A 25685-nucleotide genomic window follows, 5' to 3' on the forward strand; every position below is an offset into this window, starting at 1 on the left:
GGTCCCTGCCCCCCTGCATCCTCTGCTGGAGGCTCATGGGTGGTGTGTGGGTCCCTGCCCCCCCCAACCCCTTGTGTCCCCGTGTCCCCTGCTGGAGGGTCACGGGCTTGTGTTTCGGTCACTGCCCCCGCCCATCTCCCCCTGTCCCCCGTGTCCCCATGTCCCATGCTGGAGGGTCACAGGCTGGTGTGTGGGTCGCTGCCCCTGCCCCCTGCGTCCCTACGTCCCCATCACCTGCACCGAGGAGCGGGAGGCCCGGGCCTTGTTGAGCGTGCGCCGGCGCTCCCAGCGGTGGATGGAGTCTTGCACCTCCACGCTCAGCTGCCGGGTCACTGTGATCTTGTCATAGTTCTTGATGTGCTCTAGGGCCCCGTAGGTGGTGGTCAGGTAGTAGGACCCTGCGGAGAAGAGGGTGTGCGAGCTGAGGGGAGACCTCCAGCTGCTCCAGGCACCCCCCCCCCCACTGCTGCCTGGGGTACCTCGGTGTCACCTGGTCACCTGTGGAGCTATAGCCCCTGCGTGGCACCCCTACCAACTCGCCAGCTTCCTCAAGTCCCGCCCCTGGAGCTGTCAGGCCCTGCTAGGCTCAAAAGACTGTCTTTGGCTCCCCCTTCAGGATGGAATTTATTTGTCAAGTAAGTTTTTTTAAATTTTCAAAAAAAATTTAAAAAGATTTTATTTATTTGAGCGAGTGAGCAAGAGAGAATAAACGGTGGGGGTGGGGGCAGAAGCAGAGGGAGAAGCAGGCTCCCTGGTGCCCCCTCAAGTGAGTTTTTATTTTTCAAATGGGCTTTGGAATTTTTTAAGATTTAAAGGACACACGACAAAGTGACCATTGTGGATGTCTGTAGGGTGGGGACAGGGGTGGGTGGGAGACTTCTCACTACTTGGTGATACATGTATGTGCGTGTGCACGTGTGTGTAGACAGACACACACACGTCTCCTAGTCTAAATAAATAATTTTCAAAAGACATATTAAAGTTTTAGTTATACTTTTACACACAGTTTAAAGATTTAAGGGAAGTAAAAGATTCAAATTCTTCATTTCCCCATTCCTTTTTACTTCTTATATCTGTTACATTCACATCTGTTTCCTAAGGTAATTTAAGCTTTGAGAGACTTCGGATTTCTGCAAAATTTACAGGAAGTTTTCAGATGAAAGATAGTAATTTGCACCAGTGCTTCCAAGTTCACTGTTTTTAGGTTGCTAGGGGTTTGGGCTAAGATGTTAGCAAAGTGGGGTGCCTGGGGGGCTCAGGCAGTGAAGCATCTGCCTTCAGGTCAGGTCATGACCCCGGGGTCCTGGGATGGAGCCCCATAGCAGGCTCCCTGCTCAGCAGGCTCCCTGCTCCCTCTCTTTCTCTCTCAAATAAATAAAATCTTTAAAAAAAGATGTTAGCAAAGCACTGACCCCATGGAGCCCTGTCACTTTGGAGAGATGGAGGGTGGCTTGGTCAAGGTTGTGCAGCCCCTTCCCAGGCCTCCTCCCAGGCCCTTTAGGGACCAGGAAAAGGATTTCTCTCGTGATGCTTCTTTTTTTTTTTTTTTTTAAGATTTTATTTATTTACTCACTTCTTTACTTACTTATTGGGGGTAGAGAGGGAGGGGGACAAGGAGACTCTGCGTTGAGTGCAGGGCTCAGGGAGGAGCTTGATCACAGGACCCTGAGACCCATGACCTGAGCGGAAATTGCGTCAGAGGCTATATAACCGGCTGAGCCACCCAGGTGCCCTGGTGACAAAGATCTCTGAGGTGAGGCTGATTCTCCTCCTCGTGACCCACCCAAATCCCATCTTCTCTTTTTCTTTTTTCTGAGTAACGGAACTCTCCTTTGGGGGGGGGAGGAATAATGAACTAACGATGCTCACTTCCCATGCAGCTGGGAGTTGAGGCCAGGAGACCCCATCTGGCTGAGATGTAAGAGGTGGCCGGAGGACCTTTTGACTTTCAGCGGGAAGCCTTTTGACCGGGCTGACATTGCCTGTGCTCCTCCCTCCTGCCTGGGACACACAGGGAGCCTAGCTGCCTACTGACGGGAGGGGACAGGCTTGAGGACAAAAGCTCCTGTCCTACAGCACAGAGGGCTGGCCTGACGTCCTGATGGCAGGGCCAGGAAGGGCCATTATCAGCAATTGCTTATCCAAGGACTTCTTGATTGCCGCCTCCCTTGTGAGTTAGCTGCAGCCCCAGGCATCCCCATTACGCTGGAGAAGGCTCCCCGACATTGCACTCCAAATAGCTGGGGAGGGCGTGACTAAGGTCAGGGCAAATTGGAGGGGGAGCTGCTGCCTCTCACCAGAGAAGAGCCCCCACCAAGCTACACCTGTGTCTTCATTTTCGGGAAGGCCGAGAGCCAGCTGTGCCAGGCGCCCTGCCCCAGGGCCGCCAGCTCTGGCTGTCCTGCAAGTCCCTGTGCTCCTGCCCGCTGGCTGTTCCCCGTGCCCACCCCCACCCCCCCACCCCCGCCCCACTGGGCCCTGCCTTCCGTGTTTCTGGCTGCGGACAGAGGCGCGGAGTGCAGCACGGTGACTCGGCATGTCCAGTATCAGAGGCAGAGAGCACAGGCTAGGTCTGGGGCGAGTAGCAGCAGCCCTGTCATCTCAGGGGGTGACTGTCCTCTCTGTGCCTGTTTCCTCGTTCACTTTTCCCAGGATGTGGTGGAAAGTAAATGAGATGAATGCCTGCAAGTGCAGGGCTTCAAAACGTGTGGGCAATGTGGGGTGAGGTGACCTAAGCCCGGGGGGCTTCTCACCCTCCTGGGGCCATGCCATGCGGCGCCCTCCAGGACAACTCGAGGGCAGGTGACCCCTCGTACCCTGAGTTTGGGAGCCGGCTGTTCCCTTTGCGGAAGCATGTTGTCCTCTGAAGGAGAGGACTCCCTACTCCCGTGAAGATACTTGCACAGCGTGGCCAGCTGTCAGCCAGGGTGCAGAGGGGACGAGCACACCGACGTCCAGGAGGGCGCTTCTGGGAGAGGTTTGGATCTTGAGCAACTGCCTGGGTCTCCATCTGCCCTTCCTTGCTCAGAGTGGTGGGAGCTGCAGAGACAGACTAGGGGGCCCGGGTTCCCTCTGCCCAGTGCTCAGGCCCTCTCTGCTTTTTGTAGGAGTCCCTGACCTCTCACGCCTCATAAGCCTCCTGCAAGGAAAGCAGGACTGAGGGGTACCTGGGGGTTCCATCGGCTAGGCGTCTCCTTCAGCTCAGGTCACTATCCCCGAGTCCTGCATCTGCTTCTCCCTCTCCCTGTGCTGCTCCCCTTGTTTGTGTACTCTCTCTCTAATAAGTAAATTGACAGACTTAAAAAAAGAAAGCAGGACCCACTCACTGGTCTCTGACCGGTTTAGCACCTCTCAGAACCAGCTGACAGAGCACAAGGGTCTCAGAGGGCACAAAGCCAAACTCACAGGCTGTTGGTCACATGCACAATGCTGGAGCGCCCCGTCAGGTTGGAAACCCCAGATATAGCCCAGCGCACGTACCTCCTAAGCCAGGGGAGTCAAGTGACTTGTCCAGGGCCTGCACAATCGGAAGCAGGTCCAGGACAGAAATCCAGTCTGAAAACTGCACTTTTCATTAGACCTGCATTAATTCCCCTCTCTCAGTGGAGCAACGCCAGTTTCTAGGAGGGAGGGCTCCCTGAGGGTCCGCCCCTGCCCCAGGTGTGTCCGTGCTCCCAAGAGTACCAAGGCCAGGGCTCTGCCCCCCCCTTCCCCCCAGGCAGGCTCTTCTTTCTACCTGAGACTGCAGGGCGTTGGGGGTGGAGCGCCCTGCGAGCCAGCAGCCATATAGGACAGGAGGCAAAGCTGGGGACGCTGCTGCCCCTTGTGCTCATCTCTCTGCCCCCAGAGCTTTCTAGATAGATGGAAGGCTGCTGGCTGTCAGTCAGACCTGGACCTGCGTAAGCCCGTGCCCAAGCCAGACAGCGAGCCCCACGTGGTCTCACGAAGGCAGGCCAACAGCAGCATGGCTTGGGCGGTGACTTCCCACTTGGGCTCTCAGAGCAGGAACAGAGAGAGGTGTGGGGAGGCCTTTTGGTTTGTGTAACACAACACCAAGTTTGTCCTGTGGCCCTCAGAGCTGCCAGGGGCCCAGTCTGTCACCGCAGGGTCAGGGTCGCAAGGGTGGGAAGGGAGGGGCCGTGTGCAGGCCTTGCAGGCCTTGCAAGTACCGCCCTGCCCTCAGCTTCATTCCCAGCACTCGCCTCTCACATTCCCCAGGAACCTTCCCATGTGGGGCTTGATAGGGGGTGGCTGCAGGGTGTTCGAGCAGCCTTGGGTCAGAACCCTGAGCCCTGCATATTCACTCGTATGTGGCCGGTGTCAGAAACGCTCCACAAGCCCAGCAGAGCCCAGTGTCCCTGCCTGGAGGACCGGGGCTTTCCCCTCCAAACCCTGTAGAGGCTTTAGGAACAGGAGGAAGACCTAGGGGGCCATGGCAGGACTGGGGTGGGGCAGCGCAAGCCCACAGGAGAGGGGGGTTGGGTCAAGGATGTTCCTGCACCTGGCCTGCGGCCCCGCTTGGCCACAAGGATGCAGGGTGAGAATGCAGAGGGAGTCATGGTGGCCAGGGCATAGCTGCCCACCACGGGAGGGCCGGCCAGCGCCCAGACCATGGCAGAGCTGCCCAATCCTGCTCCACCTTGCACAAGGCTTTGTGGACACTGTCTCGAGCACTGTCTATGACACCCTGTGCGGTTGGGGCCAGTCCTGAACAGGGTCTGTAAGTGATTTCTTCCCTGGGAGCTCAGCAGCAGTGCCCACTGGAAAACATGAAAACCCAGAAAAAAGTAGAGAAGCCATTCTGCTCTGTGCTCGGCCCTCCACGATCGTCTGAGCAATGCCCTGCCCTGCTGCACTATCCCACTAGTCTACTTCATTTCTTCTCAACATCCATGGGATGTGATCAGATGTGAGACTTTTTTCATTTGCTTATTTGCTTAATTTATTTAAGGTCTGACATCCTCTCTCTCCCAACTGGAATAAAATTTTACAGGAAAGGGGACCTGTTGTCACCTGGCTTAGTCAATATCTGTTGAATGAATGAGTATAAGGCCTTTCCCCAGGTGACTACTGAGTCTAAATACTTATTTTATTGTTTTATAAGACTTTTTTTTTACATATTGAGGTCACTAACTCTTGGTATGCTAATTTAAGAACACTTTTCTCTGGTGTATCTTATTCTATTATGGTGATTTTTGACATGTGAAAGTTTTGCCCTCAGAGGTCACATGTATGGTAGCCAGGGGACCATAGCTAATATTCCTGCTGAGAGCTCTGGGTGGGCTGCTATACTACTCAGGGGCTAGCCCTAGGAAATGGGATATTCAGGATTGGGGTAGGAAGCCAGTTCTGCCACAGTAACCTAACCCTCCTTGCCTCCTCTTCCTTGCTAACTTTTCCCTTAGATTGTGGGAGACACAGAGTGTTGTCGGGAGGCCCCTGCCCACCCCTCAGCCTCACGGTGCTTCCGCGTGCATTCTCAGGGCTGGAGAAATCAAGGAGGCAGGCCCATTGAGGCCTGAGGTAGAGGCTTGCAAGTGTGGGGCTCAGAACAAAGCAATCATTCATTCTCATGGGACTGTCAGCCTCGCCTGCCTTGCCCTGCACTGTAGCCCATGTGCCTGGGACTCGTGGGTGGAGACTGAATGGGTGGGTGGACATAGGGTAGGTGGCTGTGTGTGCAGATGGATGGATAGATGGATGGATGGACGGACAGACAGACAGACAGGTGGGTGGAGAGATGGATGGATGGATGGGCGGGCAGATGGGTGGATGCACCAGGCAGTGGACAATCACTGCTGGAGGAAGCCCGGCTTCCACTGAATTCTTACAGTTCCTGGAAGACAAGTTGTCCCAACTGCAGAAAACGTTTTAACTAGTGACGGAAATAGTCTCAGGGTCGGGAGCCCTAGCGAAGCATCTTCATGACAGCAAACTTCAGGGCTCTGCATGCTCCCCTGAGTTTCCAAGATCTCACGGAACCGCCCTGTCATACTGTTGCCCCAGAGACTGATGTGTCCCCCTTGCAAACAGATGCAAGGAAGACCAGCTGATCTCAGGAACCGCAGGGCCCTGGGAGTCGCACCCCAGCCTCTGGGGCCGATGGCTGCGAGGAGCCTGCGGGGCACGCCCAGACAGCGGGGTGGGCTGTCCCTCAGGGAGTCTGGGTGGATGAGCAGCCCCAGCCAAGTGGGTGGGGGAAGTGGTGGAGAAAGACGAAAGGGGAAGGGAAACCAGGCGTGGGGTGGAACAGACCACACCTCTCCCATCATCCCCCTGGGGTGCGGGGCTCACTGCCCACAGAACCCGGCTAGGCTGGGTGAGCAGGGGCCAACTGGTCCCAGGGCTGCCCCCATCTAAGAACTAACTGTGATTCCCACTCAGGTTCCCTCTCACGCATCCGTCCATTGCTTCAGCCTTATCTTCTGTGCTACCAGCAACCGTGGTTCCCTCTGTGGAGAAAGCCTTTCCCCCTCCTTCAGCTGTCTGGCTCCTGTCCAACCCTCAGTGCTCAGCTCAGCTATCACCTCCTCCTGGAAGCCCTCCCTGACTGCACAGCCTGGGCAATGTGCTCCCATACACGCTGCTGTGTTTGTCAAGCAGTGGTGACCAGGTCTGTTCACCGGTTCCCGTCGGCCCACAAGCTCCCCTAGGGCGGGCCTCTGGGGGGCCTTGTGTCCTGTCTCCAGGGCCCTGGGTGTCTGGCACCCAGGAAGGTGTATGGGGCTGTGCAGGGTGACCTGGGGGCCTAGACGTGGGCCTGGCGTGCAGACTCACCCTCCCCCAGCTGTAGGGCGGGGTCCATGAGCTCCATCATGTACTCCACGTTGAGGAGCATCTCCGCGAGGTTGCTGCGGGCCAGCACGTACATAAGCACTGGCAGGAAGTCGTCTGCCCCGTAGGGCTTCCCTGTGGGGACAAGGGCAGAGGCAGTGAGTGCAGGCTTCTCGAGAGCTGTGCCCGGGCCCTGCAGCATGGGGCACGGTGACCCCTGCACAAGGACCCCCTGAGCAGGATGGGGGTGACCTGGGGTCAGCCTTCTCAGGGCAGCTGCAGACATCCTCCAGGTCTGAAGTGGAAGAAGGAACCACGAGAGGCACCGTCCACTGCAGAGGGCATGACCCACCTGCCCTCTCCCCAGCTCTTTCCCCCTCAACATACCTTTGCTGCTGGTCTCTTTTATTTTTAAGGATTTTATTTTTAAGTCATCTCTACACCCCACATGGGGCTTGAACTCACACCCTGGGATGGAGAATCACATGCTTTGCTGACTAAGCCGTCGGGCGCCCGGTCCCTCCTTGCTGCTTATTTGACAGCCAAGTTCATGGAGCCACCTGGAAGCAGCTGTGTGTCTTTCGTTTTTTAACTGCACTTTTATTTTTTATTAATTTTATTTATTTGTTCATGAGAGACACGGAGGGAGAGGCAGAGACACAGGCAAAGGGAGAAGCAGGCTCCCAGCGGGCCAGATGTGGAACTTGATCCCAGGACCCTGGGGTCACGCCCTGAGCCACAGGCCCATGCCCATCCCCTGAGCCCCCTGTAGCGGCTGGCAGCTCTCTAACAGTGACATGTTCTGAGAAGTTTCTCCATCCCTTTCTACCTCAGGCCTCCCCGTCCACCTGCAGCATAGATAGTCTTAACTCTCCCTCTCAGTGCTCCCTGGCGGGAGAGCCCTGCATTCTAGCCAGGGGGCCCCTCCTGAGGGGTTCTTTGCAAATACAAATAGCTCTGAAAGGAATAACCCATTGCCTCTGCTCTGTGGGAGATGCTCCCAGGCTCAGAGCACCTGGGGAAGACATGGGGTGAACAGCAGGCCCGAGACTCTGGGGAGTCTCCCAGCACGGGTCCCGCTGGCTCTAAGGACAGATGGTTTGGCATCATCAAATCAAAGTCTCCCTGCAGAAGGAAGAAGTCCTCCAAGGACGGGATGCCCTGCAGTCCCCCAGGGGACACCTGCATGCCCGAGACTCTGGGGAGCAGGAAAGTCGGCTGAGCAGCTGTGCACGGGGTGGTGGTGGGGAAGGTCCTGTGGGGTCACCAGCCCATCTTCTCACTTCCTCCTACCTAAGGGGGTTCAGGGCTCAGACAAAGCTCCCCAGACTCCGCTGGAGGTAACAGAAGGAATAGCACAGAAGGATCCATGACTGCTGCCCCTTGCATCTTGGGGGAGATGAATAATGGGTCCAAATACATGCCGAGCAATCACAGCTTTTTCAGATTTGTACTTGACACATTTTTACAAAGGATTTAGGTGAGCCTCAGGAAGCGCGTAATAAAACAGTAAAATCTGAATAAAAACGTAAGATGTGATTTTTGTGGATTCTGGTGGGGACCAGAAAGATATGAGTGAAGGAAACAGTGGGAAAGAGAGATGATCACAAAGTTATAAGAAGGCCCCTATGCCGGCGGAAAAATAAAACAGATAAGGCAGGACCCGAATGATGGCTCCCTCAGGAGGGAGCGTTTGGCTTTGAGTCTCCTGGTGGCCAAAGTGAAGAGGAAAATGGTCATTACCTTCTTCTCATTGTCCATAAGAAGAAAACACCAGTTTCTCAGAGGCACCAAGTCGTTTGCTCAAGGCTTAGGGCTGACACCAACATTAACCATGTGGCTTCACTTCCTACGTGAGGCGTACAATCGACAAGTTCCTTCGCACACATGGGGGCAAAGTTCACTTAGTGATTTTCACTTCCTTGCCTCAGGACACAGATCAGGGTGAGTGTCTCCAGGGGGGAGACAGGGAGGCGAATTTCATAGGTCATCATGCATGTTCCCCTGTGGTCCTTGTAACAATGACGAGAAATTGGCCCCTTCAGGGGAAAGAGCCCTGAGGGGGAGGAAGGGATGAGAGAGGCACAGAAGCCCACCAGGCTGGGCTGCGTCCTAACTTCTGCGGAACGTGGGCTGCAGATCCCAGTAAGTGGTCAGCATGGCTCGGCCATGGCCCACCTGGTCATTCACTCACTCACCCATCCACCCACCCATCCCTCTACCCATCCACCCATCCATCCATTCATCCTTCCATCCATCCACCCATCCATCCACCCATCCATCCACCCATCCACCCATCCGTCCACCCATCCCTCCCTCTGTCCACCCATCCACCCGTCCACCCATCCGTCCACCCATCCATCCACCCATCCAAACCCTCTTATTAACCACACTGTTCCTTGAGTGTTACCCACCCAGGTAGTAAAATCTGATTTTTCTGGGATCCAGTGGGGACCAGAAGGAGGCCAGTGAAGGAAACAGTGGGAAGGAGGTTTTGAAAGGAGTGGGAGAGCTCGGTATTGATCAGCAGCCCCTCCGGAGGCGTTCTGCCCCCTTGCCCAGCCTGGCCAGGCTGGGGCCATTGGGGGCCCTGGGCCCCACCCTGAGGGCACAATCGAGCAGCAGCACATCCATGCCTCCCCAACCCGGCCAGGCCCGTACTGGCTCCTGCATCTGCACGGCCCACCCCGTCCAGCACTGGCGCCGCTCCGATAATGTCCACCCGGGGTTGGGGGGGTGCCCTCTTGCCCACAATTCCTCCTAGGTCGGTTTTGCAGGGAAGTGTGCCCGGTGGCCTGCTTCCTGGCCAGCACTCAGCCCCTACATCTGCAAATGGGGGCCAGCGAACACCAACCCTCATGGCCTCTTGGGGTTTTCAAGACAAGATGAGAAAATATAAGGGTTCAGGACTTGCAAAAACTGCTACGGAAACAGAAGCTATGACTAACATCTCTGTTCTGTTTTCTCAAGTGGCCTCAGTTTTCCTACCCGTGAGATATGCAGGTTGCAGGAATTGGTAACGCACAGCACCAGGAAGCAGGTTGGACCCAGAGAGCCAGCCTCCGCATACTTCGTACCCACTGTGTGACCTCAGACTTGTCGCTTCACCTCTCTGAGCCTGTATTTCTGGTCATGCATGATGCGACACTGGTCACAGGACATGCTATGGGATTTTGGTGAGATCCCCACACGCAGATTTACACAGGCTGCCCCCCATGCTCCCATGGAAAATGCCTGCTCAGAAACCTCCATTCCTCCCATTCCCACTCTGCGTTCTGAGGCTCTCTGGTTATTTGTTTCGGGTCCCGGTCCCCTCCCTGCACAGGACAAGTTTGTTTTGGAGAAAGCAAGCTTTCCCCTGAACCTTTATTAAACCTGAACCACGACTGCAGGGTTCCCGGGGCTGGGGGGTAGGGGGGGTTGTGCTGCAAGATGTTTCTCATGTGGACCATTTAGTTATGAGAATCCTGGCGCCCAGGAAAGTCCTGTGCCATCTGTGCTATGAGCCAGGAACTGAGGTGACACATCCTGTGCCTGTGGGAACCTCGATCTCACGCTGGCCCGGAGCTCATGATGGTCCCTGGGCCCCTTGGATCACCAATCTGTCCCTGGTATTCTGTTCATGACTCACCAAGGAACACAATCGGACAAAGGCTGACATGCTGTTGGGCAGTGTCTCTCTGCCAGGGTGACACTGCCCTTCAGGGGTCATCGGGCAGCATCTGGAGTCGCTTTTCGCTTGCCACACTACAGCCCGTGAGGTGCAACTGGCACCAAGGCCAGGGCTGCTGCTGAGGGTCCCACAATGCCAGGACAGCCTCTCATCGTACCAGTTTCTGCAGCCCCCATGTCTGCAGTTCTAAGCACAAGAAGCCCGGCTTGAGGGGACAGCAACTTTCAGCAAGAAGGATGGTCTGGCCCCGGTTCTGGTTGGGGCTCGGAGGCCCCTGGACTGTGGCCCTGAGCCCTGTGGGGAAGCAAAGTTATTGCTTGTTCCTCCCCTTGTGTACTTCCTGGGAGCCACGGTCAACGCTCAGGATGGGCTCTGGGGCCCCTCTCCTTGGGTCGCACCTCGGACCACCCATGAGCACCCCTTCCTTGCGTCCCCAGGTCACAGCGTGGGGCATAGCAAAGATGAGCAGGACACCAAGCTCCCAGCCAGGTTCCCAGCCCCAGGCGACCCCTACACAGACCCCATGAGTCCCCCTGCACCAGACCCCAGCCCAGTGTTTCAGCATTTCCCGGACACCAGCCCTTGCTGGGGACCTTCCCACTTCTGTCAAGGAGCCCCCTGCCCCCGGCCTGGGAGGATCCCCTTCCCCTAGGGCCCTCGGCTGCCTGTGGCCAGAGCCCCAGTGAATCCTCCTCTGGCTGCTTCCTGCACTCACTCACCCTTTGCTTTTTCCAGCCCTGCTCCCCCAAGCCTGCCCTCCTAGCAGGGTCTCTGTCCTTGGACCCACCGTCCCCTGACTTGTCCCCTGAGCCTATGGTCACTTCTCTTCTCAAGAACCATCAGGGTCCCTACAGCTGGGAGAATGAAGTGCACACCTGTTGGCCTGAGTTCAAGGCCTTCCATGTCAGGCCCATAAACATGTGTCCAACACGATGGACTCGACTGCCTTCCGGCCACGCTGTCCAGCTGATGGACTGAGCATGGGTCACCTGCATCCCAGCCCCAGGCTCCTACCACAGTCACCCACCTGGTGTGCTTCTCCTCACACCCCGCAGGCCTGAGCCTTCCTTCTGCGTCCCACCCGGCATCCCACCTGGCGTCCCACCTGGCACCAGTGCTCGTGGGGTCCTCTCCATCCATGAATTCCTCAGGCAGCTCTGTGAGGCAGGTTGGACTCCCCTCACGAGACGAGGAGCGGGTAGCCCTTTGGCTCAGGTCACATGGCTAGGATGTGGTTGGCCACGAATGGGGTCGAACCGTTCTTTACCTGCAATCCCCTGCCCCTGCTGCTTCAACATTCCTCTCCCCAGTCCCACCTCCTTAAGGAAGCCCTCTGGGCTGTCCAGCTCCTGGTGCTTACTCTACACTCTACTTGCCAACTTCCGCTCAGGATGACACTCGGCCTTTGTCACCTTCCCACATACGTTGGCCGGTGCTGAATCGCAAGCCATCCCTGGCACCCCAAGGGTACTTTCATTCCTTCTGCCTGCTCACCCAGTTCCTTCTGCACACCTCCACCACCACCCCTCTGCTTTCCCTTACCTGCTCCAGCTTCCAGACACCGGGACTATCGAAGAGCCGGTCTTTCCCTTGGGCTGTGAGCTGCCAGGTAAGCTGGGCCAAGCCTCTTAGCCTCTCCGAGCCTCTCTAGGCCCCAGCACAGGGCCTGGGGTGTCACACGCAGACCGTGGGCTAAACGGAGCCACACACTGTCCCCACTGGCTCCCATGCTGTCCTGTCAGGGCTGGGGCCGCGGTCAAGGAGATTAGGATCCGCTGCGGGTCTTAAGACAGCAGTGTGCTGGGAATGCCCAACAACTGGCTCTCCCGAAAAGAACACAAGCCCTGATTTGCAGTTGGCCCATGTCTGTGTGTCAGTGTTTCCACAGGGGCTCATGTCAAGCTCCCATGTGAACACGGGGCAGAGAGGAGCAGCATGATTGGTCCTCCTGACTCAGCACACCAGTGGCCCTGGAACCACCAAAGCCCAGCTCGCTGCAAGCAAACCAAGGTCCAGAGAAGTTCACTCAAAGCCCCGCAACTCGAGGCACAGCAGTGGAGCTGTGATGGGCACCCAGGCTCCTGTCCCTGATGAGGTGGGAGATGCCCGCATAGGCGCTCTGACCCAAGAGGTGGGGGCAAACAGAAGCTTCAAGCATTACTTGGGGGCACTGGGTCCTCCCCGACATGGCAGGGAGAGCTGCACCGCCTCCTCCCCAACATGGCAGGGGGAGCTAGGGTGGCATTCTCCCTCCCAGGGCCGGGGAGCCACGGCAGGAGCTGAGCCTTGTGTGCGGCGTGTTGGGGATGCTGCGGACGGTCCAGGATGGCCCTCCTGGCTCAGGACATGGCTTGTGGGCAGTGGGGACTGTGGCCGCCAGGCTGTAGGGGAAAGCCCCCTGGATCCTGTGCATCCTGCCTTCCTGTTGGCCTAAGTCCTGTCTGTTTTCCACCTGGAGGTCGGGGGTCCGGGGCAAACTCTCCCAAGAGCTGGTGCCCCTGTGCCTGTTTCACTGGCCAGCAGGTCTGGGAGGAGAGTTCTGGTAAAAGGGGCTGAGCCTGTTCACCGGGGTCACGCTGCAGCAAGGAGCCAGCACTAGGAAGCCCCCTACTCTTCCAGCTCCGTGGCCTGGGGCCATGCGCTCCCAGCCCCAGTGTGCTTGCCTGAAAACTGGGAAGAGTGGTGAGCCTGCCTCAGGCGGTCACTGTGGGGTGCAGTGGGCATAGCCTGCGGATGGCTGAAACATTAGGCTTTGTCATTAGGAAGAGGGGAGCTGGCCAAGGTTCCTATAAAGGGCGAGATGGTAATTGTTCCCTGAGGCCCAAGTACTCTGCTAGGGGTTTGCCGTGAAAGCAGACGCCACGTCCGAGAGTGGGTAGGACTATTCCCATGGGTTTATTTACAGACTCAAGTTGGAGGCCAGAGCTGACCCCAGGCCTTCGTCTGCAGACCCCAATCCAGGTGAAGGCTCTAGCTGTAACCGCCCCTCCCAATCCATTCACAGGGCTCTTGGTGAATGCAGCGGCTGATGCAACAGTCCTGGGGTAGACAAGGCTCCCGACCTGACGGGCTTTGGCTCTTGCCCTCCACCATGCTGCCCACCAAAAGCCACTCCCTTTCTCCAGGAAGTGTGACCCGAGGACCCACCTCTGCCAGCCGGGTGGATGCCCTGATCATGGGTTTCCCCCACCCCGTCTCTGTGGAGTGGAAACACAGATGCTTTCCACTGACCCACGGACGCCTCCCCGGCCTCCTAACGCAGACAGCAAGCTCCCAACGCCTCCCAGCCCTTCACCCCGTCGGCCTCAGCCAGTCTGCTGGCGGGTTTGGGCACCTGAGGACACGGTTCGTCCTTCTGCCTCCTGATTTATTACCCGCCTCTCCTCCCCGGAATGAAAGCTTGATGAGGGCAGAGGCCCATTGGGGGCACCGTTCGTGGGCGGTGCTGGCCTAGTGCCCGGGACACAGTCGGTGTTCAATAGATGTATCCGCCAAGTGAATGCGTGCATGTGGTTTGCCACACAGCATGACCGTCCCTTGTCTCCTGCTCCGTTTCCCGCTTGAATTTGTGGCCCTCATAAGAAAGGACGGGGTTTTCCTGGTAACAGGCATGTCATCAAGAGAGGTCAGTGGGGACTGTTGAACGGACGCATTTGATGAAAGCACAGGCCAGCAGGAAGTAGGGAGAGTCTGAGGGGGGTTTTCAACATCCTTTTCTAGTGGATGCCTCTGACGGCGGGGGGGCGGGGGTTGCCCCATGGCCTGGCTTCCCCGCTGCCCCCCATGGCACGCCCCCCCTCCGCCATGCCCCAGGCGCCCTGAGAGTGCTCTGCAGCGGCTGAGAAAGCCCGGGGTCAGAGCCGGAGTCTGGGCAGCAGCAGGGCAGCAGCAGGGACGGTGGGCGGCTGGAGGCCTCCTGGCTTGAGGTGAGCAGCCAGCCCTCCGCCCACGGGCCCCCTCACCACCCTGCGGGCTTCTCTGCAGACGCTGCCTGCGCGTCACTTCTGCTTTGAGCAACACCCATCCCTGTAATCACTCCGGCACAGCAGGTTCCTCTTTGGGGAGCCCAGCCCACCAGCCGGCACAGCCACACGGCTGCGGGTTCGGAGCCTGCAGCCCAGAGTCCAGCCCGGCTGGAGGAGGGTGAGGCCGCCTGTGACTCAGGCCTGCCCTCCCTGAGGTCGCCTCTGCCCCCGGACACCCCAGGGAGGCCGTGGATCAGCACGGGGCCCCAGATTCCAGTCCCAGCTCTAAGCACTCGCTGGCTCGGGTGTGACCCTGACGTGGCCGCCCCGCCTCACAGTGCCCCAGCATGCTCAACTCTAAAATGGGGGCAACAGTAGTGCCCCCAGGGATGTGTGGGGAGGGTTCAGTGACTGGACAGAAAGAGATGAACATGGAGTCTGCTGGGTTCCCACATGTGAGTGACGTCAGACATGCTGTGACACAGCCCAGGATGTCCGTGTGGCTCCTCCTGCTCAGAGCACACCATCCCAGGGGGCCTGAACCCCCCTCCTGGTGGGGGGTTTGGAAGCAAGGATATCAGGGCACCTGGGGGGCTCTGTCAGTTAAACGTCTGACTCTTGCTGTTGGCTCTGGTCATGGTCTCAGGGTCGTGAGATCCAGCCTCATGTTGGGCTCCATGCTCAGCAGGGAGTCTGCTTGGGATTCCCTCCACCTCTGTCTGTCCCCCCCGCCTGTGCGTGCTCTCTCTCTCAAATAAATAAATAAATCTTAAAAAAAAAAAATCAAGGTTATGTTTTGCTTCCAGCCTGACCCTTACTTTCTCTCTGTCTCTCCCTCTCTCTGCCCAGGAGGGTTCATGAAACCTCCCTCTGCCTAGATCCCTGGATGACCACATGGAGCACAGCCCATGCCCAGCCTCGCCCTCCTCCGTTCACCTGGGCTACGAGTGAGAAATGAGCTCTTGCCGGATGACACTGCAGGGTTTACCTGTCAGAGCAGCAAGCCTTTTTCCTCAACTAATTGTCGACTTACCTACCCATCTATGGCTCTTCTAAAAAGGCCAGAAACAAACCCACCAAAACACTAATTGCCTTTTTCAATAATAAACATTATTGACTTCCAGGTATCCCAAGGTGGCTCAGCAGTTGAGCATCTGTCTTCGTCTCAGGGTGTGATCCTGGAGTCCCGGGATCGAGCCCCATATCGAGCTCCCTACAGGGAGCCTGCTTCTCCCTCTGCCTGTGTCTCTGACTCTGTCTCTCATGAATTAATAAATAAAATCTTTAAAAAATAAACCACACACAATACTGACTTCTGTCATCAGAAATCAGATATTTTTTTTAACAGAGATTTAAAAAAAAAAAAAACAGGCTGACTTTCCTGTCAGTTCTCATGCCCTGGTCCCTGTCTCAGGCTCCTCGGGCTCTGGCTTCCATCCTCAGGCCCCACCTGCAGCAGCTGCAGACTCCCCTCTGGCTCTGTGGTGGCTGCCAGGAGACAACGGCGAGGGCTCCCCAAGGGGCTCCAGGGCCTCGTGTCTGATCGCTGTCTGTGGGGCCTCCGGGCCCTCACTGCTCCCTCCCATTGCCTGCTCTGTATCGAAAGAAGGTTCTTGAGAAAGGACCTCGTGTGTACAGGCACCACACTTGTCCTTCCTTCCTCCTGCAGTGTAGGGCGGGGCCCAGTCTTGCCTCTGTTTGTCCCCAACAGCAGGGCCAGCCCTGAAGGTCTGTTCTTAGACTTGGGGAAGGTGAAAGTAACTGGCTTATGAAAGCGACAGGAGAAACAGTTCTAGAAGTTCTCGCTGCCCTCACTAGGCCTCAGGAAGCCCATGGGCAACCCACGAAGGCGGCCACTTGTGGGACGGGGGGCCATGCTTACCAAAAGCCATTGACCTCGGCAAACCCCCGCTCTGCCCAACCTTGCTGCTCTGCCCTAGCCTTGCTGCTGTGGGGGGGGCAGCACTCGAGTGCCCTGAGGTCTGTCTTGGGCTGGCCGCTGGGCACGGTTGTAAACGCACAGGCTTTGCAGTAAGATTCTGGCTCCGAATCCTGGCCCCGAATCCTGGCCCTTCTGTATCCTGGGCACAAGGAGCAACCACCCCTCTGGGAAGGACAGTCCAGCCTGTTGACTTGGGCCCGCGCCTTGCGCTGAGGCATCTTCTTATGGCCCTTGCAGGCTTGGCCAGCAGCCAGGCCTTGGGGACCCCGCAGGCTACTTCTGTGGCATCATGTGGTGCCTGGAGGCACACAGGTCACAGGGCTCCTGGGGGTGGGGCTGCAGTGCAAAGGGAGGCCCGCCGGCTGCTTTGGGTCAGTGCTGCGGCAGGCAGGGCCCTCCCTGGGTGGCTGGCAGCTCTGGGCTTCCATGCAGGGTGGCTGGTCCACAGACCACACTCTGCGCAGCAAGTTGCGGGAAGCCTCTGGCCAAAGGGAGGGGCGAGTGGAATGCCTGGGGTACAGGGCCTGGTCCTGAGATCCCCCAGATCGAAGCCAGAGGGAGTCTGACAGTCATCGGGATGGAGCTGAAAACTCATAACCTCAATCTAATCACCAGGAAACGTCTCACAAACACAAAATGAGGAACTTTCAATAGAAAGAACCAAAGGTGGGGGGTGGGGTGGGAAATCTGTATTCCTACAGGACGTCAGTGTCCCCAGCTAAAGGACACCCCACAACTAGTGGCCACACCTGCCCCTCACCTGTTTCCCCAACGGGAGGAGGAAAGGTCGGGAAGGGCCTGGTGTACTCCAGCGACCCCCAGGTACATGGTGCCTCAGGTAAATTGTTGCATGGATGTGAATTTACAGAGCCGATGATGTCACCATGGGCATGAGAGAGAATAGCTCGACTCTGAGAACAGCATTTAGGGGTAAAGGGCCTAGACATAGGCCACTCATGCTCAGACGGCCCAGGAAAGACATCATGTGTGCACCAAAGAGTGTGTCGGTGATAAAGCCAATGAAATAAGGTACTGAAAACCCACAGAGGGCAGGCGACGTCCCCATTCTAAGGTAGTGTTTCCATTCCTAATGTCTGTGAAGTTGAAGTCATTTACAAATGGAAGGTTTATTTTTATTTTTAAAAAGATTTTATTTATTTAGGGGATTCCCTGGGTGGCTCAGCGGTTTGGCGCCTGCCTTTGGCCCAGGGCATGATCCTGGAGTCCCAGGATTGAGTCCCGCTTCGGGCTCCCGGCATGGAGCCTGCTTCTCCCTCTGCCTGTGTCTCTGCCTCTCTCTCTTTCTATGTCTATCATGAATAAATAAATAAATAAATAAATAAATAAATAAATAAATAAAGTTAAAAAAAATAAAAGATTTTATTTATTTATTCATGAGAGACACACAGAGAGAGGCAGAGGCATTGGCAGAGGGAGAAGCAGGGTCCATGCAGGGAGCCTGATGTGGGACTGGATCCCAGGACCCCGGGGTCACGACCTGAGCTGAAGGCAGACGCTCACCTGCTGAGCCACCCAGGTGCCCTGGAAGGTTTAAAAGCTAAAATACTTATGGGGCACCCGGGAGGCTCAGTCGGTTGAGCATCCGACTCTTGGTTCTGGCTCAGGCTGTGATTTTGGGGTTGTGAGATCGAGCCCTGAGCTGGGTGTGGAGCCTGTTTTAGATTCTGTCTCTTTCCCTGTCCTGGCCCTTCCCCCACCCCTTTCTACTAATTAATTAATCAATTAATTAAAAGCTAGAATATCAAGCAGCAGAACTGGTCATTTCAAATAAGATCCCACGTGGAACTCCACGTGGAGGATGGGGACGAGCCGGGCTGTGGCCCCACCGGCACCATGCCCCTTGGGCGGCCTCGGGGTACCTCCGGGGACCCAGCATGGAAGCTGCTGAGTGGCGGCAAGGCAGCCCTTCCTGCACTCACACGTGTCGGACACACACGTGCTCTTGGCTGCACCTGATGCCCTACGCGGTCTGGATCCCGATGCGCTCGCAGGCCCACGTCGGAAGCGGAAGTGAGAGGACCAGATTTGGGAGGTGAGACCCCGCAGGGCCCAGGCCAGGCGGCATGTCTGCCTCCAGCCTGAGCCCTCCCGAGTCCTGCGTCCTGCACGGCAGCCTGACCACCCGCACCCTACACTTCTGCGGAGGACCCGTGAGTCATGACAGTGGCGGCACCTCCGAAGCTCAGGTTCCCACGGCCCACAGCCCTGCTCCCCTTGGCGGGAGCCTCTGACCCTCAGAAGAAGGAGCGGAGGCTAGGCAGGAAGGGGGGTGGCTTGGAAGCCCTGGGGCTCCTTCCGCCATGGGAGGGGAACACGCATTTGCTCCGGTGGGGGGGTGGGGGAGCCCTTGGCCCGAGCCCTGGCCTGGCCTGGCCTGAATGCCTGGCCGTTTCCTTGCCCGTGGCCGCTGCTGCGTGTCAACCAGCAGAGTCCTGCCGTCCTCCGTCCTCCGTGAGGCCCTGGGCCTCTGCTGCCCCCGTGAGCCTCTGTCCCTTCCTGGGCTTTGTGTGGGCTCATCCGCTCCCTCAAGACCAGCCGCTCCCTCCCGGCTCCCTGCTCTCCCGGAGGTGGAGGTTTTCAGTAAGTCCGCTCCGGTCCCAAGCATCCTGGCAGCTGAAGCCACTGCTCAGACATGATGTGTAAAAGCACCGTGGGGGCGCCCGGGTGGCCCAGTGGGTTAACCGTCCGCCTCGTGGGTCCGGCTCCGGGCATGGCCTCGGGGTGCGGCCGAGCCCGCGTGGGCTCCACACTCAGCGCAGAGTCACCCTGATGGCTGTCTCCCCCTCCCCGCCCCTGCCAGACTCACAGGCATGTACTCTCTCTCAAGGAAATAAATAAATCTTAAAAAAAAAAATGTAATTGCAGGAAGCCCAAGGCTTCCTGAGCCAACTAGGGCCACCGAGAATGCCCTCTTCAGGCCCCAAACCATGTCTCTGATAAGGTCTCAGGGCCCACAGAGCCCTTTGACCTGATTTTACCCCAAGACTTGGCACTGCCTAAGAGGAAAAGATTCTCCGAATTGGAGGTTCTGATAGGGACGGTGACTGTGCTGATTAAGCACCAGCCTCTGGGCTAGATGCAGATTTGCAGACTGCATTCACTGTCACAGCAGCCCCATGAGGCGTATGGCTGTGCCTGCTTACCCCAGGGGGAAACTGAGGCTCCAAGCACCTCAGAACCCGGAATACAGTCAGGGCTGGGAAGGAGGCCTGCACCTGTCTCTTCCACGTCCCTCCGAGGTCCCAGGCCAGCCTGTCCATTCTCCCTGGGAGGTTCTGTGTCCACTCTGGGGCCATCCAGCTGCACTGCCGCTCCCTCTCTGCACCCTGCAGATGCCCCCGGCCCCCTCTTCCGTTCTGCCCATCTGGGCTGCCTTGCTCTGAGGACTTCCAAGAGGTCCTGGCCAGCCCTTTGCCACCGGCCACAATGGGGTGTCAGCCCTGAGCGTCACGCTGCTGTGGTGAGACGTGCCACCTCTGGGACTGGGCATGCTGGCCTTCTACAGGCTGCTTGAGCCCCTCCTCTTACCGCCCTGGGGACTTTTAGGGAAAAATCTACACATTGGAAGTTGTTGCTAGTTCACAAGCTTCACTGCCCTCTGGGGTCCCACGTGCATAAGACGGCGGGTCCACGGCCTGACGCCCACCCCATGACACCAGGACGTGCACCTCACTGTCTGATCCACGTCAGGCCTATGCAGCAGCTGGAAGTTCTGAGCGCAGCACCTGATTTCAGGGAACAATGTGCATCCTCGGACCGCAGTTGGACCCAGGTTAGTTTACCTCAGACGAGTGACTCCAACCTGGGACAGGGCTGGGACCTGGCTGTGCGGGAGCTCTCCTGGGCGAGGGGACCCTGCGCCACCCTTGCTGGCCCATGGCCAGATGGAGAGAGCCCTGTCCTAAGACAGCAGCCATGGCTGGAGCCTGTGGCGTCCTGGGCACCAAGGCTGACATTTTACATACATCCCTTCTGATATTCACAAGTGACTGAGCACAGCTTCTCATGACACTCCCCAGTGTCCCCTGTGTGACACGTCTTCCTTCATGTGGAAATGACATGTCAAGGGGTTAAGCAGATCATTCAGGGTCACACAGAGTAAGCGACAGAGCAAGAATTTAAATCCAAGTCTGTGTGGTGACAGAGGTTGCCATCCTTCTCCTCCTGACCAGGTAAACTCACGCAGGTTGCTCACTAAACAAGGGCATCCAGCCACCGGGGTGATCATGGGTCGGAACCTCTGATCCTCTGCTCACTAAGGGGTGACCATGGTGCAGCCTGTTCTTGCCTGTCTAGAGGGATGCCCTGGTTAAACCGATACGACACAGCCCCCGTGACTTTGCTCCCTCCATCTGGGCCCACACAACGTCTGCAGCTCCTCCCACCAAGCCCCGTGGCTCTGCGCTGCCCCATGAGCCAGCATGTCAGTGCCAAGGTCGGGGTGGCATCATGCCTGTCATGCCCCGGGCCTGAGACCCCTGCCAGGCCTTGCTCCCAGGCGACCCGACAGCAGCCACAGTCCAGCCCAGGCCCACCTGCCACAGAGACAGAAATGTGCGGCCCAGGAGCCTGCATTCCTGGCCGGTCAACTGCCCAGCAACTGCCCCACATCTGAGCGAGGCCATCCTGGCCAGCCAGCCTCCAGACCTGCACCCCGGGCCGACGGCCCATGTGCCTATCCCAACCGGCTGCTGCCAAGCCTACATGTGACGGATGTACGCAGCTGTCGTGTGCTGCATGGTGTCCCCTCTGGAATTCACAAGTCCTAACCCTCAGTTTTTGGGAATGTGAATGACATCAGCTTGGATGAGGTCACAGCGAAGGAGGGATGACCCCTAATGTCCTAATAAAACGTGGAAGTTTGGACACAGGTGTGTGTGTGCAGGGAGAACGGCGGCCAGCCGAGGAGCTACAAGAAGCTGGGAGACGCCTGGAATGCATCCGTGCCTCAAGTTCCAGGGGGAGTGTGACACCGCAACTCCTTGGCCTCAGACTTCCAGCCTCCAGACTGTGAGACGAGCAACGCGTGTGTGTCAGGCGCCCGGCAAGGAGGTCTTGGTTGCGGCCCCAGGGCACCCACAGAGCATCTTGTCCTCATCAGATCGGCACACGTGTGCAGTACATGGGGCCTCCCTGCCTCCTGCAGCGCGGCGGCCAATTGCCACCCTCCTGACCCCCAGGTAGCCCTCGCCAGTGTGCAGGACTCCCACCCCAACAGGCCTTGGACACCCAAGGGCTTCCCTGTGCACTCCCGAAGCCCTGTAGTGCTTGAGGGTCACCGCAGCTCCCCGGCTGCTGCCTACCTGGGTTGCCGAGGGCCATGGAGTCATAGATGAGCTTACAGGTCTTGAGCAGGATGGCGATCTTCTTCTCGGGCGAGTAGGCCTTGTGCATGCTGGTGAACTTCTGCAGGATCTTCTCCATGACGGGCGCCTCAGGCACGCTGGTGGTCACGCCCAGGTCCGTGGTGGTGGTGGCCAGGACCACCAGCTGGTTCTCCTTGAGCTGCTGCAGGGAGCCGTCCTTGCTGTGGATCTCCCGCAGGCATGTGTTGATGGCCTCCTTCAGGGGCTTCAGCACACACTTATACAAGGCCGACTCCACGATGGCCTCTGTGGGGCAAGAGGGGAGCGTGAAGGACCCCGCAGCCGGGACGCCCCAGGTTTCCGTGCCCTGCAGGGCATGCCACCCCACCGCCCGAGGCCACGCTGCGCACCCAGCGTGGTGTGCCCAGCACCTGTGGCAGGGAGGTACTGCCGCACAAAGCACACGGCACAGACACGGCTCACAAGCCTTCGGGGCCCGGTGCTTGGTATCCCAATGCTTCACAGGGTCTGGTGTGGCTTTCCAGGCCCCCCATGTTGTGCACAGCAGAAGCCAGAGTCTGCCCACAGCTTGTCAGCCCCCACCCCATAAGCTGTGTTCACTTATCACTGGCCTGCTCCCCTGCGTTCATGCTGCTCCAGCCACCCTGGCCTCTGCTGCCCGGCCAAGCCTGCTCCTGCCTCAGGGCCTTTGCATCTGCTATTCCCTTAGCCCGGGGAAGCCACTGCACAACTACAGACATGACTTTTCCCTTCACTGTTCAAATGTCATCTTTTCCGAGAGGCATCCTGATCCACGAGTGGAATGCGACTGACTCGACTTTGATCTCACAGCAACCGTGCCACATACACGCCCCGGATGCCCGTGTACAGACAGACCGACTATGGCTCTGATGGTGGGGTCACAGGTAGAGGGGCTGAGCCAGGGTCTGCACCCACCTACTGATGCACGGTGATCCTCGGGGCCTTGGTGGACAGCACGGAAAGTCCTGGGAAGCCTCTGTGGCTCCTCCCCCTTCCCCGGGGGGCTGGGTCTTCCCTCTGTGCTGGCCTGGGGCCGGCCTTGCCACTGCCCCAAGTCCTTATCCTCCCCGTGTGCGTCTCCAGCCTCAACAGCAGGGCACAAGTGGCTGCCTCAAGCCCTGAGCCTGCTCCTGCCCATCCATCCAGGCCAGCGTCCTGACCCTGCTGCCCTAGGAGCCTCTGCGGCCAGAGCTGTGGTGACCCCTGGCAGGGCTCTGTGCTCGCCGTCCCTGAGCCTCTGGCTCTGCTGTGACCTTGGCTGAGTCCTCATGCACAGGGCAAGGGGGCTTCTGGGTGCTGGTGCCTCCCAGACCCACAGGACCCACAGGCCGGGCCTGACCCTCAGCGGCCACACATGTTAGTCCTTCCTCTGCCTCTCACTGCTCCTTGCATGCGGGTCCCTAATGAAGCTGCAGCGCCCTGGGCAGGTGGGGACAGGGGTGGGGGCCCACAGCCTTGCTCGGCTCACATCCTTCCACCATCTAAGTGGTACTGGGGCAGGACTTGGAGAAAGAGGCCGGACCACAGAGGGAGTGGCTCCTGGCAAGGCTGAGTGCCCAGGAGGATGCCCCGCTCCTGTCCCCACCCAGTGCACCCAGGACTGACCTAGCTCCTCTTCAGGGTGTAGGGCGGGGTCCACCAGGGCCTTGAGCTCGGTGCTCTGCAGCAGGTAGCTCTTGAGTTGTGTCATCATGGTGCGGATCTCCTGCAGCATCTCCGTGCTGGAGGTCTGGCGTGCCATCATCTCCAGGCTGTACACCTTGTAGTCCTGCACCAGGTTGCCGAAGTATGAGGCCTTGTCCTGCGCCAGCTCCACCACCTTCTTGTACAGCTTACGGTCATTGGACAGGAACGCGTGGAACACGTTGGTGAAACTGACGAAGCTCAGGCGGTGCCGCGCCTTGCCCAGGATCACGGAGGGCTTCTTCTTGCCAGCACCGCCCAGGTGCTCGGGCTCCTCCTCCGTGCTGCTGGTGGAGTAGGAATCCTGGTCCGCGGCCAAGGCCGACGCTCCCAGGCTGTCGGACAGGGAGGCCAGGGAGCCCTTGAACTCTGCAGAGCTCTGGGGCCGGCTGCCGGCCTGGGCCTGTGGGCTCTGAGTCCTCGCACAGGACGCAGGGCCACGGCCTTCCCCGGGCGCACCCGGTGTGGGTTTCTGGGGGGCCTCGTCCTTCACGGAGGAGGACTCGGTGCTCTCCACAGGACTGGGAAGGCCCGAGGCCAGCTGCCGGGAGATCCGTTTCCTCCTGGGGGGCGGGACTGGGGGCTGCCGGACCTTCCTCGGTGGCTCTGGCACACTCCCCGGGTCACAAGCTCGGGCCACCGCTTCCTGACCTTGCTCCGATGTCCCCGGGGGAGGAGGGTTGAGCACGGGAGCCCTGGGAAGCCCCGGCTGCTCCCCCATGGCAGGCAGCGTCCTGTCCACCCTCCCAGCAGCCTGGTCCTCCAGGGAGACCTTCTCAGAGATGCGGCGTCTGGGCGGTGCAGCGGGGAGGTTCTTCACGGGGATAAGAGGGGCAGGGGGCTGCGGCAAGGGGCCGGGGGCCGGCCCAGGCTTCATCTCTTCCTCCCTGAGGGGCCCCAGGCCTGTCGGGGGCCGTGAGAGCCTCTCGCAGGCTGCCATGGGCGCTTGGCTTGGAAGGTCTGGGGGGCCTGGGGCATGGGGGGCAAGGTGGGGGGCAGATGCCGGGGGTGTGGGAGGAAGGGCCTCTGGAGGTGGGGGAGCAGCTGCTGGGGGGGAACTGGGCAAAGGACAAGCGGGAACCAGAGCTGGGGGTGGAGGGGGCCGCTGGGGGCCGCTGGGCTGCAGAGGGGGGGCTGGGGGAGGGGGCGCCGGGGGAGGGGGTGCCGGGCGGCGCGGGGCCCACTTAGAGGTGGGTGAGGTAGTGCAGGAGGTGGGGGGCAGCGAGCGTGTGGGGCAGCTTCCGGGGGTCGGCGGGGCGGCAGGCAGGGCACCGCCGCCACCACAGTCCTCGATGAAGATGGGATTCACAAACCACAGGCGGTCGTTTCCTCCGGACAGCTCGATTTCACACGAGCAGTTCCCGGACCGGGCGGTGGGCCTGAGGCCGCAGGCCGGGGGTGCTCTGGGTGCCGGGTCCCTCGGGGGCTCCACGGAGCTCCCACTGCCTCGCCGGGGGTTCAGCGATGAGTCCCAGAAGCCTGTAGAGACAGGGAGAAGCTGCTCAGTGTGGAGGCCAGGCCCCTGCCTGTGGGTGGCATCCTGGCGGGAGGGGGCAGGCCTGCTGGGCGCAGGCTTCACCCTGGGGCTCTTTTCCCTTCCTGGGCGGTTTAAACCTCGCCCACCACTTCCTGCCTCTAGAGGGGGAAGCCCCGTTGGATCCTCCCGGGCGCTGGGGGTGGGGCCCCGTTGGGGGGGTGGGGGGCAGGGCTGCCCTCCAGCTCCGCCCCTGGGCTGGAGAGCCACCATGGGGCACCTGTGGCTCAGGGTGCAGAGGGCAAGGGGTTCAGCTGCTGCCGGCTGGATGCCCCTGGCAGGTGCCTTGACCTTTTTAGGCCTCTGTCCAGTCATCTCAGGAATGGGGTTCCCCTGGAAGGTGCTTGGGGCCTGCCCTGGCCACCAGGGCAGTTGTGTGCAGGGAGAATGAGGTGTGCAGGGGCCGTGAGCACACAGGGAACACTGGTCCTGCTGCAGAACCTCTATGTTAACAGAGAAGGCTCCACCTTCTGTGTGTCTGTGTCTGTGTCTGTGTGTCCGTGTGGCTAAGGGCGCCGGGTCCACAGCAGGGGCCCTGCCCTGCTGGCTCTCCCGTCCTGCCCAACTCACAGACACCTGGGGCTGTGGCCGCTGACCAGGCCTGACCCCATCCAGATGAGGCTGGTCAGCACCAGGCTGGCCCGGGATACCCCAGTGGGAAGGGCCCAGGTGGCTCAGGGGTTCCTGGCCTCTGGGTACTGAGCCCCGTGGAGAATAGCTCAGGATCCTCCAAAAAGGGTACAAA

At 58.9% G+C, this 25685-nt stretch overlaps 1 protein-coding gene and 2 long non-coding RNA genes across 5 annotated transcripts in view; 2 read left to right on the top strand and 1 right to left on the bottom strand.

Moving 5' to 3' along the window:
• The window catches only part of RIN3 (Ras and Rab interactor 3), a 106892-nt gene that overhangs the window by 7518 nt on the left and 73689 nt on the right, over positions 1 to 25685 (bottom strand). For both annotated transcript variants that reach the window (XM_055333664.1, XM_055333665.1), the window contains 4 exons: positions 23329 to 24885; positions 21679 to 21987; positions 6778 to 6909; positions 235 to 398 (listed from right to left, as the gene is read on the bottom strand). In XM_055333664.1, coding sequence (XP_055189639.1) covers positions 235 to 398; positions 6778 to 6909; positions 21679 to 21987; positions 23329 to 24885 — 2162 coding nt within the window. The remainder of the gene's footprint in view (positions 1 to 234; positions 399 to 6777; positions 6910 to 21678; positions 21988 to 23328; positions 24886 to 25685) is intronic.
• On the top strand, positions 393 to 6771 carry LOC129514986 (uncharacterized). 2 transcript variants are annotated; one of them, XR_008665515.1, is made up of 3 exons: positions 393 to 635; positions 1599 to 1753; positions 1881 to 6771. It is a non-coding gene; the product is annotated as an uncharacterized LOC129514986 (long non-coding RNA). The 2 variants fall into 2 exon arrangements; XR_008665516.1 differs by having other exon boundaries at positions 1662 to 1753.
• Positions 6925 to 15699, top strand: LOC129514985 (uncharacterized). The gene is made up of 3 exons (XR_008665514.1): positions 6925 to 12056; positions 12325 to 12542; positions 13452 to 15699. It is a non-coding gene; the product is annotated as an uncharacterized LOC129514985 (long non-coding RNA).

This window comes from Nyctereutes procyonoides, unplaced genomic scaffold (assembly GCF_905146905.1).
Source record: "Nyctereutes procyonoides isolate TBG_1078 unplaced genomic scaffold, NYPRO_anot_genome, whole genome shotgun sequence".
Classification (NCBI taxonomy): domain Eukaryota; kingdom Metazoa; phylum Chordata; class Mammalia; order Carnivora; family Canidae; genus Nyctereutes; species Nyctereutes procyonoides.